A 15,403-nucleotide genomic window follows, 5' to 3' on the forward strand; every position below is an offset into this window, starting at 1 on the left:
TTGGGGTGTTCCAAAGAAGGACCACTGTGCAGATGTCCTGGCTGTTTGATTCTCATCTCTAAATGACAATGAATCCAGTGTCACTTGGACCAACCCTAAAAATGGTTGAGAAAAGAATATACTCCTGCTCCACTGCTCTGGGATTCTTTGGAGGACAGAAACATTGTTAAGTGAACAATTGCATCATTTAAAGTGAGCAGAGAGCTTAGAGATGTCCATAATGCCTCACAGGGTGGTAAGAGTACACCCAAGTATGTTATGTGTGCTTCTGTACTAGCACCACTTAAGCCATAGTGCCAGGACATCCTTTAGTTCATCCTAGTGAAAATAATCAATCATGTTCCTGCACACACCACGTCAGTAGCCTGGGAGGTTAAATGCTTTAATTACAAGTCAATATCTCGAGTACATTGAGCTCCATAGAGACAGCGCCGGGGCAAGCGCGAGCCGGACGGGCAACCGGGCGACTCTGAGCCTCGCGGACGAAAATCAACTAAACATGGGCAAAGGAGATCCTAAGAAGCCGAGAGGCAAAATGTCTTCATACGCATTCTTTGTGCGAACGTGCCGGGAGGAGCACAAGAAGAAGCACCCGGATGCTTCTGTCAACTTCTCAGAGTTCTCCAAGAAGTGCTCAGAGAGGTGGAAGACCATGTCTGCTAAGGAAAAGGGGAAATTTGAAGACATGGCAAAGGCTGACAAGGCTCGTTACGAAAGAGAAATGAAAACCTACATCCCCCCCAAAGGGGAGACCAAAAAGAAGTTCAAGGACCCCAATGCACCCAAGAGGCCTCCTTCGGCCTTCTTCTTGTTCTGTTCTGAGTACCGCCCCAAAATCAAGGGAGAGCACCCCGGCTTATCCATTGGTGACGTTGCTAAGAAGCTAGGAGAGATGTGGAACAACACGGCTGCGGACGACAAGCAGCCCTATGAGAAGAAGGCGGCCAAGCTGAAGGAGAAGTACGAGAAGGATATTGCTGCCTACAGAGCTAAAGGGAAGCCTGATGCAGCGAAAAAGGGGGTGGTCAAGGCTGAAAAGAGCAAGAAAAAGAAGGAAGAGGAAGACGACGAGGAGGATGAAGAAGATGAGGAAGAGGAGGAAGAAGAGGAAGATGAGGATGAGGAAGAAGATGATGATGATGAATAAGTTGGTTCTAGCGCAGTTTTTTTTCTTGTCTATAAAGCATTTAACCCCCCTGTACACAACTCACTCCTTTTAAAGAAAAAAAATTGAAATGTAAGGCTGTGTAAGATTTGTTTTTAAACTGTACAGTGTCTTTTTTTGTATAGTTAACACACTACCGAATGTGTCTTTAGCTAGCCCTGTCCTGGTGGTATTTTCAATGGCCACTGACCTTGCCTGGTACAGTCTGGGGGTTGTAAATTGGCATGGAAATTTAAAGCAGGTTCTTGGTGCACAGCACAAATTAGTTATATATGGGGACGGTAGGTTTTGTTTTGTTTCTTTTTTCTTTTCTTTTTTTCTCCCCCCCCCCTTTTTTTTTTTGTTTTTTTGTTTTTTTGTTTTTGTTTTTGTTTTTTTCCCCATCTTCAGTTGTCTGTGATGCAGCTTATACGAAGATAATTGTTGTTCTGTTAACTGAATACCACTCTGTAATTGCAAAAAAAAATTGCGGCTGTTTTGTTGACATTCTGAATGCTTCTAAGTAAATACAATTTTTTTTATTTAAAAAAAAAAAAAAAAAGTCAATATCTCTCAGGACTACATACCACATACTTGGGGACATGAGTCATCACCAAAAAAAGAGAAAAAAAATCACAACACATTTAATTTGTAGTTCAGTTTTCCCAAATAGCTGTAATCTCCTACAGTTCCAGAATATCTAGAGGAGAGTTTGTTTGATTTATAGAAGGCTAAGTGTAGGATATCTATTATAAACCATGTCCTGGCTTATCTGACACACTAGTTTTCTTTCATGAAACTCGCACAAAACTCCAGAAAGAAAATTGGGTTCCAGAATTCCAAATATTTAAAAATTTAGAAAGGTGTGTGTGTGTGTGTGTGTGTGTGTGTGTGTGTGTGTGTGTGTGTGTCCTACTAGATGAATTTGGATTAAAACATGACTATCATATAATATTGTATAAATTAAAATATATAAATGGCCACATTAAATTAGGATAAAATTCTAGTGTTTCAGTAGCTGAAGAAGCGGAATTATGTGTTCGAGGTAAAACTTTTTCAAAAAATAGGGGCCTGGGGGATGTCTGAGGGGGAAAAGCACTTGCCAAAAATGTATAAGGACCTAAATTTGGATCTCTAAAATCCAGATCTGTCTCAAACAAAGTGAAAGACAAAGTCTAACATCCAAGGTTGCCCTCTGAGCTCCAGATGTGTGCTACGGCAGGTACGCACATGCCTGCAACCACACAGCAGTATGAGAGCATAACACACACACACACACACACACACACACACACAAGATAAATTAAGATGGTAAGTTATGCTACCATTACATACAATTACTTCAACTATTTTATAAAGAAGTGATGTTGCCTTTATCCATTATGTCTCCCTTCTGTCTTCTTGGATGCAGTATACTTCCTTACACTGTGCTCTTTTGACATTTTTTTTAAAGATTCAGTCGGATCACGGTCCATGTTATCTGCTGAGGACGTATGATAGGCTTGGGGCATATTCTTTACTCTGTACATGTCTGCTTCCTTTGCCTTGGCTACATGTCTAAAACCACACTCATTGTGTTCCTGCAGCATGCAGCTGTGCTTGCCACACCCCATTCCAGACAGACAATCAGGAAAACCAACTCTCATCTGCAGAGTAGGAAATGATACTCCATCCCAAGGGAGGTCAAATCTCTACATAAATTATTTGGAGGAGTTCTGCACAGAGGTTTATTTATTTATTTATTTTGTCCCTTTTAATAATTTCCTAGATTCTTTATAGGGTAATTAACATTATTTTTTAATGTGGGTAGTAATCTAGTGTTATTTATTTTATATTCAAATGGTTTCAACTGTGGTTATTTGGGACTCTGCCAGTTGACTCAGTTCTCACAGGCTCCACCCTTTCTCAAAATAGGTCACATCTCCAATGTGCCATGACTCTTTGTTGAAGGATAATATAAAACCAGAATCAAGCCCCAGGGATGGTCACTGGTTCAGAGTTGTTTTCCCAGAGCCTCACAGGTCACAGAATAGTGTTTATAGGTGTACATATATGAAGTCATCTCTTACATGTATCCTACATATTTCTATGTATGATTCTAGAATGTGAATATGTGCATCTCTTCATGTGTTGTAAGTTAGAACCAGTATGCTAATACTAGAAGGTAGAAACCTGGGATGTGTTTATATCACATGGTAAAAGGCCACTTAGGTAGGATTAGTGCCCTTGTTTAAAAGGCCCTAGGGGACTCCATCAATCCTGTTACCTGAGAGTTCAGAAACAAGACACTGTCTACAAACAAGAAAACAGGCATCACCAAAAAGCAAAACTGCCATTGCTTTGTGTTTGTACTTGCTATTTGCAGAATTCTAAGCAGCACGTTTCTCTACTGCACAGTTTATGGATAAGTTAAGACACCAACAATTTTCATGTAAATGAGTCTCTACTATTGTCTGTGGTTATAATTCATGCCTCATGGGCTATCCTACCTTTCCGTCCTGCTGTCTGTAATTTTTTTCCTACAGATATATACCCTACTACCTACCACCCACTTAAACATATTACCCTTCAGTATAAAGGAAGTACTTTCAGAACCACTCCTTTGTGCTGCCTTAAAAAGTGGGCTTTTCCACTGTAGTTTCTTTTCCCTTTTCCATTATTCAGTTTATATTCAGGGGAAACATTTTCTTCAATTCAGTGACAGTGTGTCACGAGTTCATAGTACAGGCGAAGTCTCTGGTGATGCTTTTCTTTATGTCTTAGGAGTCTCTATCTCTTGAAAGATTTTTAATCTTCCTCCACTAATGTCTCCTTTTGCTGTGATGCTCTGAGGGTTTCCTAAAATGTAGAGGGCAATGTAACTTACATTACAGAATTATAAAGTGCTGTCTCATTTGCCAAACAGCTGATCTCCTTTTTGTTCCATCATTATGGCTAATCTATAATTCTGTATAAGTAAAAGTATACATTGTGTAGTCTCATCAGATTGGCTTCTTTGAAACAGTCCTCATGTGATACTGATCTGGGATTTTACGTGCTTTTCAGTTTATTCCTTTTCATAAATGGGTAATACTGAATTCTTTGTATGTACTATATAGTTTAACCATTTTCATAGTATAAGACATATCACTAATCCAACTTGGAGTCATTTTGAATAAAGCTTCTATAAACAATTTTTGCATAGTTCTGTATGCGTGCAAATTTTCAAGTCACTTGATAAATACCTGAGAATGTGGTCATGATAAATAGTCATCCCTGAAGAACAAGTTTACCAATATGTCTTTTAGGTTATTTAAACCCTTTAGCTGTTACAAGGCCAGCTCCCAGCTCTTCACACCCTTCCAGCCCTTTGTGTTGTCAACTACTTTGATGTTTAGTCTTCCTTGTAGAAGGACACTGGCCTTTCACTATGACTTCCCACTGCGGTTCCCTAACTGCATCTGGCATTGGCTTCTCTGCCTGAGCTTTGTGAGCAACTGTTGAGATATCTGCTAAGCTCTTTGAACCCATTTTTAAATTAGGCTGTTTCTTTTCGTGATGGATTCTGAATGGTATTCTATGCTGAAAACATTTCTAAAGCATGTGTCCTGTAAATATTTCCTCCATCTCCAGCATGTCTTTTTCATATTTAATAGTGAGCCCCTGTTCTAATTTAGTGAGTCTAACTTATCTTACTATCTTTTGTCTCTTGTGATTTTAGTGTGTCTAAAAACTCATTACCAATCACCACTTTCTTCTAGTTTCTTCTAAGTCAGTGGCTCTCAACTTTCGTAACATCCCTCCTTGTTGTGGTGACAGCCCCCCAACTATAAAATTATTTTCTTTGCTATTTGATAACTTTAACTTTGCTACTGTTATGAATCATACTATAAATATCTGATATTTAGGATACCTGCTACGCAACCCCCAAAGCCCCAAAAGGATCATGACCTACAGCTTGAGAGCCAGTGGTCTCAATGCCTCACAATTTCACATTTTCATTTAAATTGATAGCCCATTTTAAATGTTTTTTGTAATGTGTATATCTGAACCGAAGTTGATTTCTTTTTGCTTAAGTTTTTTTTTTTTTTCATTTTTATTAGATCTTTTAAATTTTCATATGATGCATTTGATCACATTTGCCTCCATCATCCATGGCTCCTTCCCCTCTTCCCTACCCACCTATCTTTTGGTCCCCCTTTTTGTTTCAAATGCATCGAGTACAGGTTTTTGCTGTCCATATGCCCTGCTATGTCCTGAAAACGCCATTTCTTTCTACTTATCTTCCACCAACGTCCATATAATCTTTCTGATCCCTTTTTGTGTCATCTCTCTGCCTTAGGTGAGGGGCTGTGATATGGGTGGATGTCCTGTTTAAGGCTGAGCGTTGAGCAGTCCCTTATTCTCTGCACCTTGAACAGTTATGTGTCTCTGTGTTAGTTTCTATCTACTAAAAAAAAAAAGAAGTATCTCTGATAAAAATTGGCCTCAATTGTGGTACCATTGTAAATTTTTATTTTAATTTGAAATTCTAGCTGGTTTTTGTTGACGTTTACAAAAAATAGTTGACCTTTGGATATTTTCCTTGCATCCTGAAAATTGCTATATTTTACTTTTTAATTTATCCAGGAACAAAAACAGCTTTGTCACTACCCTTCTAAGATGGTTATGCTCTTCTTACTAATATCTTGCTGTACACTTTGGCAATCATTGTAGGTGTACCACTGAAGAGGACTGGTGATAGAAAGCATCTGTACATTGTTTCTAAGCTTCAGAGAAAATATCTAGTCATTCTCTCTTAAGTATGACATGACATAGGTGTAGTCCCTCTGCTACATGATTGTGTGTGTGTGTGTGTGTGTGTGCATGTGTTTGTGAGTGTGTATGTGTGAGTAGGTGAGCACATGTAAGTTTGTATGTAGTATGTGAGTGTGTATGTATGTATTATTGTGCATGTGTGAGTGTGCGTGTGTGTGTTTGATATGTATGTGTGAATTAGTGTTTGTAAGAGTGCCAGTGTGTGAATGTGTACAAGTGTGTGTGTGTGTGTGTGTGTGTGTGTGTGTGTGTGTGTGTGTGTGTGCATGCATTACCTAAAATCCCAAAAAGATGGCACTGGAACTCAGTCAGTTATTGGCATTGGTCCTGATTGACTTTGGTGCTCTACTGCTAGCCAGAGTCCCAGAGCAGCAAGAAAACCCAGCACCAATTCACAGTCCACTTCACACCACTGCATAGTGGGCAACCTGTCCTTGTTTGTTGTCAACAATGAGAAAAGCATATACTTAAATGTAATCATATAGAACTATTTATAGACCCCAAATGTTATCACAAGATATAAACTTAAAATTAATCTCTCAACTTTATATGAAAAAAAATTTTAAAAACCAAGATGGCTAAAACAATCCAACCAATAATAGAGCTTCCTGAGGCATTGCCATTCTTGATTTCAAGTTATATCTCAGAGCAATAGTTATGAAAACTGCATAGCATTGGCATAAAAACAGACATGTTGATCAATGGGATTAAAGTAAAGATCCAGAAATAAACCCACACACCTATGAGCACATGATCTTTGATAAATAAGCCAAAAGTACATAGGGAAAAGAAAGCATCTTCAACAAATGGTGCTGGTCAACTTGATGCCCAGAAGAATACAAATAAATCCATATTTATCAGCATGCACAAAACTCAAGTCCAAGTGGATCAAAGACCTCAACATAAAACCAGACACCTTGGACCTGACAGAAGAGAAAGTGGAGAACAGACCTGAACACATTGGCTCAGCAGACTGTTTTCTGCACAGAACAACAATATCTCTAAGACCAACAATTAACAAATGGGACCTCATGAAACTGAAAAGCTTCTCTAAGGCAAAGACACTATCAAACAAATAAAGCAGCAGCCTACAAAAAGGGAAAGCATTTTTACCAACTCCATACCTGATAGAGGTCTTATATCCAAACTGTATAAAGAACTCAAGAAATTAGATGTCAAAAAAACAAATAATACAATTAAAAATGATGTACACATCTAAACAGAGAATTATCGATAAAGGAATCTTGAATGGCTGAGAAACTAAGGAAATCAATATGTTAGTTCCTCAGAACATGTGGGAATTGATCTACATCAGGACCCAGCTTGGGCATGTTTATAAGGACTCTCCATCCTACCACAATGATGTTTGCTCAACTATGTTCATTGCAACTTTATTCAAAATATCCAGAAACTGGACACAACCTAAATGTCCCTCAACTCAAGAATGGATAAAGAAAATGTGGTACATTTACACAGTGGGTATCACTCAGCTGTTTTTTAAAAAAAATGGCATCAGGAAATTTTCAAGTAAAAAGACACGAGCAGCAAAAAAACTCATCCTGATAGGTAAGCCAGGCCAACAAAGATAAATATGGTATGTATTCATTTGTAAGTGAATGTTAACTGTTAAACAAATGATAATAAAGCTACAATGAATAGATTTGGAGAGGTTGGGTAAAGAGAAGGGCTCGGGGGTGGGGGGGATGCATGGGTCTCTCTGGGAAGGAGAAATAGAATAGATTTTTGCAGGTGGACTGGGGAAGGGTGGGGACAGGAGAGGGAGGGATAAGGTGGAATGGAAAGACTGAGTGAGAACATGTGGGGAGACAGAGCTGGAATTAGGGGGCATTTGGAGGGTGGTGTGGAAAACGTAGTGAGAGAGTTAAACCTTCTTGGAATCTATGAGGGTGGCCCTGGTGAGGATTCCTAGTAATGAAGGATACAGAGTCTGAACTGGCCACCTTTTTTTAGCCAGACAAACTTTCCTGTGGTGAGACTGGGTTGCAATGAGTTGACCTGGGGGATGCCATGGTGATCCCTAAACAACTCAGGCTAATGCTAGGACAGAAGGTCACTCTCTAAGGACTTACAGTGGGGCTCCATTGCCAAGGACAACATCCACGCAACTCATTTCCTTAGAGGTCGAAGTGGTGCCTGCATGGAGTTTTCAACTTTACATTATAGCCTCTTTGGCAGAAAAAATGTACTCTGCAGGCTACTAAAAGAGAAACCTGGACACCAACCTTGCCACAGAACCCTTGACCTACAATCTGTCTAGCCTGCAAGGTGTGCTGGGACAACGGTGCTGCAGAACTTGTGGGAGTGGCTAACCAACTCTCCTATACTCACAGACTGGTGTCCTGCCTAGTAATTTGCAGAAGATCAAGTCAATTCAGAGACACACACCCAGACGTTATGAAGACAAAATCTAAATTTGAGGTCTCCATTGGGTTTCTACCATCAGAGACTAGGGAGCCCTTTAAGAGGGGGAGGAAAGATTGAGTCAGAGGGGATGAAGGACACCAGGAGAACAAGGCCCACTGAATCAACTAAGCAGGGCTCATAGGGGCTCACAGAGACTAAAGGCCTGTGTGGGTCTGCACCAGGTCCTCTGTGTACATTATGTTTTTCAGCTTGTGATATGTCAGTGGGTATGGGTGTATCTCTGCTGTATTGTCTCCTGCTGGAATGTTTTTCCTAATATTGAGTTGCCTCTTCCAGCTTTGATATGAGGGCATTTGTCCTCTTGTACTGTTTCTTGTTTTGTCCTGTTTGGCCTTAGTCTCTTAGAGGCCTGCTTTTTTCCGAACTGAATGGGGGGTGAGTGAATTTGAAAGAGAGGCAAGGTGGGGGGTAGCTTGGGACAGTGGAGAGAGGGGAAACTGGTAGGCAGGTATTCTATGCGAGAAGCATTTATTTTCTATTTTAAAATTAATTAGATATTAACCTAATAATAAAATAAAATTTATTTTTTAATATATTTTATTTATATAGTTGTTTTTATATATTTTAAGTATTCTAAGTTTGCTCTTTATTTTACAAAATGGTTATACTATAGCATAAGGAAGCTTAGATTTTAAGGAGAACTACCTTTACTTGAGGAGATCTGCTAGAACGTGCTACAATATTGTCTTATCAGAAAATGGATGCTTGTTAAGCATTCACTGACTGTCAGAATTCATGATCTGGATGAAGTTCCAACTTATTAAGTAAAGCATACTTAAAGATACTAAACATTATGACAATCTGGATACTCCTGACATGGCCAGAGCCACCTCTGTCAGCATGAAATAGGCACTACAGCTTGAAGAAGCTGTTGGCACTTCAGCCATTGAGTCAAGATGCTACGTTCACTTCCACTCTTCAAATAGTGATGCTTTCCATGCTCTGCTTCTTTGCTTTGCTCACTTGAGGTTCACACTATTGGCTTAAAATATCCCGTTTCCCAATCCCAGATCTTTCCTCAGCTTCTTCTCTCATTATGCTCTGACACCAAAGTGGTCCTATTTTTGTCGCTTGCATTTCTGGAGGATCCGGTACTGAGTGGAGTAACAAAACTTCCTGGGAAGTCATTCATAGACTATACTGGAGGCATTTTAGCCATAGTAGAGATGCAGTGCCAAGATGTAGTCCTAAACACAAAGTACTAATAAAGTCACACATACAGGATACCTTATCTCTGGGATGGATGTGTTGTCTCATTGACCATACTCAACGACAAGTAATTAACCAGGTTCAACTACACAAATCCAAGATCCTTCTTATTTAGTTCTAATCTCCAAGGACAAAGAAGAAGTGCCTACTCTTCAGAAAAGCTCCACCATCAAGGAATCTGAAGAGACTTGATACCCTATGAGCATATACAGGGGGAGGAAGTCCCCCTCAGTCACAGTCATAGGGGAGGGGAGTAAGAGGAAAATGGGAGGGAGGGAGGAATGGGAGGATACAATGGATAGGATAACAATGTATATGTAATGTGAGTAAATTAATAAAATATATTAAAATATAAAAAAATAAAAATACAAAATACAAAAAGAAATCTGAGACCTTTACGGAAGTATCAACATGCATGCAAGCTTCTCCACGTCATCCACACGTGACTCCCAGCACAGTGTCTCAATATCTTAGCAGAACAAATCTTAATACAGAAGCACAGAATTATGTTTCTAATAACAAACTGTACAAGGCAGCAGCAGAAGCCTCTTGTGCCAGGAATAAAGCGATGCACCACAATGCTTCGTAGGAAACCTAAGGCACACCAGGACCCCGTTCTGTGATGATGGGGTATGCTGCTTGTGGGAGGTAAGGAAGCAAATTAACGAGGCTTGGGGACAGCTTGCTGGTTTCCTATGGCAGAAATGAGTTGTAAATAGTTCTGGTGGCTTAGCATGCGACAAGCACTTAGATGTTATCCAAATTAAAGTGAGTTTCTGGAGCATGTCATGTCTGCAAGCCTGACATTTGTAGAAATGACTGTCTGAGAAAAGGCTTTTAGCATTTTCTCAGTGGGGGCTAAATGTGAAATATGAGACTTCTTCCCCTCTGATGGATGAAGGTTCTTGGGGATCTGATGATGGTTATATTAATGTTGAATCTGAAGGAGAAGTTAAGATATTCTTAGTATATTTAACTTCCATATTTTCTATTCCCCTATTAAGAAAAAAACAAAATACCCATTTAAGGAAATGCACAGCTCTGATGCTATACTCTCATCTCACTAAGTTCTGGGACAGTTGTCATGCTGGCGAGTGAATGAGTAGAAAATAACATCTAGAAAAATACAGTTGTAAAATCCAATATCTTAAATTATGTGGAAAATGTGGACAGCATAATTATTTTAAAACTCAACATTAGGCTTTGATCAAATTCAATTCATGTCCACACAGAAATCTCCTGAGCTACCATGTCACAGGACACACCACATGGCCTGTTCATAAAGCTGCAAATTCTTCTTCTGTCTTATCAAGTAAGTTCATGCTCATCCTCGGACAGACAGAACCACCTCAGAAACCCAGTCTCTGTAGGGTGGCGAGCAGAGAAGTGGCATGTTTGCCAAGCCAGAATCCTGTCCTACTGAAGCAGCAGACTGCAGCAGTTCCAAGTGGCAATGTGCGGCACAATCAAGCCTTATCGGATTAAATGTCAAAACAGTAGGCACTGGGTAGAGCGCACATTTTGTTCACCAACCTGTGTTGCTGTGAGGTTGGTGAAATAAGAATAGTCCTGAAATCAGTTTAACACACGTAGGCACTTCCGGTGGTTGTTATTGAGGGTGTTGTGGAAGTGGCCTCCTTGCTAGCATTGGAAACTAGATAAGGACTGATGCGTGTAGCAGAAGTACACAGGTGTTCTTGCCCTCAAGCTCCCTGCTGTGCGTGGGAGAGGGCATGTCAAATCTATCAGAACCAACGTACTTCTATTTTCATGTCAGCAGATACAATTCCATGGGGCTTTTATAAACAACTGAAAGCCCAGTTGCTTTGAGGGCTCATGTATCACAGGCGTGGCTCGTCTGCTTGTCTATACGGCTTGTCACCTAAAGAGCAGGGGCCAGTCTTTATTCATTTCACATGCCACTTGCTTCCCATGTCATTTTGCTTGTATGATTATCTCACTTATTAATATTTAAGCAAGTCTCCATTAGTGAAGCCGGACATTGAAATGTGGTTAGTCTTAAGAATTCTGTTGGCTTTCTGTGCTAGCTTGACTCACACACTTACAAGCAATAACCTTGAACCTATTCTTCCTCGCAACATCATGGGGATCTAGTGGCGGTGCTGCACCATTCTGTAAACTGAGGCACGTGGCGTTCAGTGAGCCACCCAAGAAACTTGAACCAAAAGAATGTTGACCTGGAGCCGCTCTGTTATTTTGATTTTTTGACAGTTTGGTATGTGTGTCTGAGGTACTGGGATCATATTTACCCCACAATTTCCTGTCTTAATTGCCTTCTACTCGTCATTACCCTTTCTTCACAAATAATCTATCTCTGATTGTCACTGTTTTCCGTGTATTTTTTGTGATGTTGTTGTGTATGTGTCCACAGATCTTGCACATATAACTCAGCTTCTGTGTGATCCTGAGTGCAGTAGCCATGTTATGAGCAGAACACAGCACTTCACAAGCTCCTCCTTATCTTGGCTCTCATATTCTTTCTGTTTTTCATTTCACGTTATCATCCAGACTTCGGACAGGGTTATACAGATGCTATTTTTAGGGCTGAGCACCCAACTGTCAGTATTCTCAGCACTAAGGCTTTTCTCATATTCACTACTACCCTCTGCAAAAAGAAGCTTCTCTGACCCAGGCTGGGAGGAGTGCTAATCTGTGAGAATAAACATTAGATTTCAAAATTCTATTTGAGTACATGTCCACTTAGCAAAGCATTAGTATTATGTTCCTCCTAGGGCCTGTGACCTCCCCAGCTGTAAGCTTTTAAGCATGTTTACAGTACCAAGTATATATTTCCTCCCATGGAGAAGGCCTGAAATTTAATCAGAATGCAATTGGTTATCTTTAGACAGCCTTGGCATTATTTTACCAGTAGTAGGTGGACCTTGATTGACAGGTCTGCATTATAGCACACAGCATCTACAGCTGGGTAAGATCAGTGACGACTTTGCACTTTCTAGCAGCTTCATGGTACTATGTACACAGTATTAGTACATAGTACCTTCCAGTACTATGAATGATAGCCAGAAAAGGGCTACCATGGGGCTGCTGGGAATTGAACCCAGGTCCCCTGGAAAAGCAGCCAGTGCTCTTATCTGCAGAGCTATCTCTTTCGTGCCTAAATTTCAGTGTCTAGGGGCATTAATTAAATGTTTGACTTTCCTGTATCATGCTTCCAAAGTATGTGGTGTCTAAAGCAGTCTGTCTTCCCATATTGTGCTGGTCAGTAGCCAGAAGCAACAGAACTGGCTGTGATGCATTGGGAGCCTGTGGACCTCACTGAGAAACAGCTAGAGAACTATCCGTGGAGCCGTGTTCTTACTCATGCTCCCCCTGCAGCAAGAGTACAGGAGAGATGGAGACTGAGAAAACTGGTCCCTTGCAAAAGAGTTAACAGTTCTCATACCTAAGCAGAATGCTCTAGAGCTTTACACAGAGGGCAGCCCACTGACAGTCAACCTGGGTTTTAAAAGCAGTTTTTACCAACTCAAAATAAATATGTTTGTACTAGCCCTTGGTTGTGACACTTTAAAGATCCCTAATAATCAAGGCAGGTCCTACTTTTTATATTTACATAAACTATATTACCTTTTAGCCAGATTTTCTACCTTGCGGTCATCATATTTTGTGACAGAGATAGCAGAGTGAAATATTCAAAGCCATGTAAGAGAATGAAAGCTGTTACCGTACTGAAGCTCACCCTCACCTGATATCCATGGGCTCAACGTTATGAGTACCATCATGTGTGAAATCTTACTCAGTGTGAGCAATTGCATTCTTTTTATTAAGTACAACAGTATGTGTTTCATTCTATGTGTGGAGGTATTTTGTCTGCATGTATGTCTGTGCACCTTTTGCATGTTTGTGGAGGCCAGTAGAGGGCAATAGATTCACTGGAATTGGAGTTATGGTTGTTGTGGGCTACCATGTGGGTGCTGGGAATGGAACCCAGGTCCTCTGGAAAAGCAGCCAGTGCTCTTATCTGTGGAGCTATCTCTTTGGTGCCTAAACTTCAGTTTCTAGAGGCATTAATTAAATGCATTTGGAGCACATACATTTGATTTCAAAGTATAGAGTTCTTGGTGGTGGTGTTATGTACCATTCCCATGGATGTTTGTCTGTCATCCTGTTCTCATGGACATCGGTCTGTTTGTTGTGGTTTTTGTAGAGGCTGGCTTCTCTGCTGCCAGACTTCGAATGGTTGTTTCTAAAATGACAGCCATCCTGCAACCTGACTGGATAGAGCAATATCTTGTTAATATTTAAAAGGAACTGAGTAAGTCATTTCACCACTCTCCTTCTTCTATGACAAGTATGATAGCCTATTTTTCATAGAGATATTTGTCATTCATTAATTTATTCCATCCTGCAACACAGAGCTCCTGTACTTTTACAGGACCCAGGCACTTGGCACGTCATAGGCTCCAGGAAACTATGATGAGCAAATTAAATCTTTCCGTTCAGAAACTAAGGTCTCAGTGTAATGTTGTTGAGATTAAATTGGGTGAATGTATGTAAATTGTCCAGTACATGTAAATTCTGAATTAGTTCTAGTCCTAAAAGTACACTATGTATTATAGTAGCTAACGCAAAGAAGTTGCTTAATCTACAAGAGTACAGCTGGATGAGGAATGCCAGCCACTGGCACAGTTTAGAGACTATAAACCAAGGAAAAATAGAATAAACTAAGTAGATGGCTCCTAGTAGGTCCTCCTTAGTCACCAATACACCAACCAGGCTAGCAGCTGTGCTAGGGCTAGGGGTATTCCTGCCTGCTTCATGTCATGTGGATACATTTAGACTCCACAATGCATGCATGTTCAGGAGGGTTCCATATACCTTGAGACACCATCCTTCCTGTCTGCCAAAGAGCTTGACAGGGCCTAAGTTAATCCCCATTAGAAAATACGACAAGGTATTTCCCCTTCTTCACCATGTTTCTCAGGAACGCTTCATATTTTGTGGCCACATAGATCCAGGCAGTTTGGTATACATTTTCTGAAAATTTATATTGGCTATCCTAAAGCAACCAGTTAGCAACTGAGGACTCTGTCTGTATGGAGCAAAAAGTGCCACTGGAAAAGAAAAGCGCATGATGTTTGGTGTCTTGAATTTTACTCTGTAGCCAGATTACCATTTCATATGCTATCGGTCATAATAGGAAAAATCCAAAGAAGTAGTGTTTATCCAAATAGGAAGCCAACTATAACAAAGAGGATCTTACTCTGCACATCTTCCACTGTTTCCTGTTTTCCTCCTTTCTCTTCCTTCTTCCCTATCCACTTCCTGATTTCCATTCATTCTGTTTACCATTCTTGAAATTTTCCCAGTTGTTTTTCAATTCAGCTCTCTGAAAAAATGATTTACTGTAGAATGTACGTAGAGCTGTTTCTTTACAAGCCTATATCATTTTTCCATTACAGGGCAGTAAATTTGTTTCAAAGGTAGTCACATCACACAAGCCAAGCCTCAATGAAAAATTTGCTACTTGTTAAGCTATCTAGATGAGCAATCTAGAATAAAAAGCAATACTCAGTCGATATATAGTCTAACACAATCCAGAGGCCTTGAACTAAACCAATAACTCATTGCAATGAACATTTGCCAGTAAAGTTGTTTGGGCAAAGGGGTACACTGTGTGACACACTGCAGTTTCTGTGGCAAGATGATTTTTTTGGTTTGGGGTTTCTTGTTTGTTTGTCTGATTGGTTTGGTTTGATTTGGTTTGGTTTGGTTAGGGCTTTGCTATTTTATTATTTTATTTTTTGTTTTGTTTTGGAGGTAGGTTGC

The 15,403-nt window shown here is 40.1% G+C and overlaps 1 protein-coding gene across 1 annotated transcript; it reads left to right on the plus strand.

Annotated features, from left to right (window-relative positions):
• Nucleotides 1-404: 404 nt before the first annotated feature.
• On the plus strand, nt 405-1,471 carry LOC127200266 (high mobility group protein B1). The gene has a single exon (XM_051158432.1). It carries the CDS (start codon nt 500-502, stop codon nt 1,145-1,147), a length of 648 nt encoding a protein of 215 aa, XP_051014389.1. The 5' UTR covers nt 405-499; the 3' UTR covers nt 1,148-1,471.
• Nucleotides 1,472-15,403: the final 13,932 nt, after the last annotated feature.

Source organism: Acomys russatus, chromosome 2 (genome assembly GCF_903995435.1).
Source record: "Acomys russatus chromosome 2, mAcoRus1.1, whole genome shotgun sequence".
Taxonomy (NCBI): domain Eukaryota; kingdom Metazoa; phylum Chordata; class Mammalia; order Rodentia; family Muridae; genus Acomys; species Acomys russatus.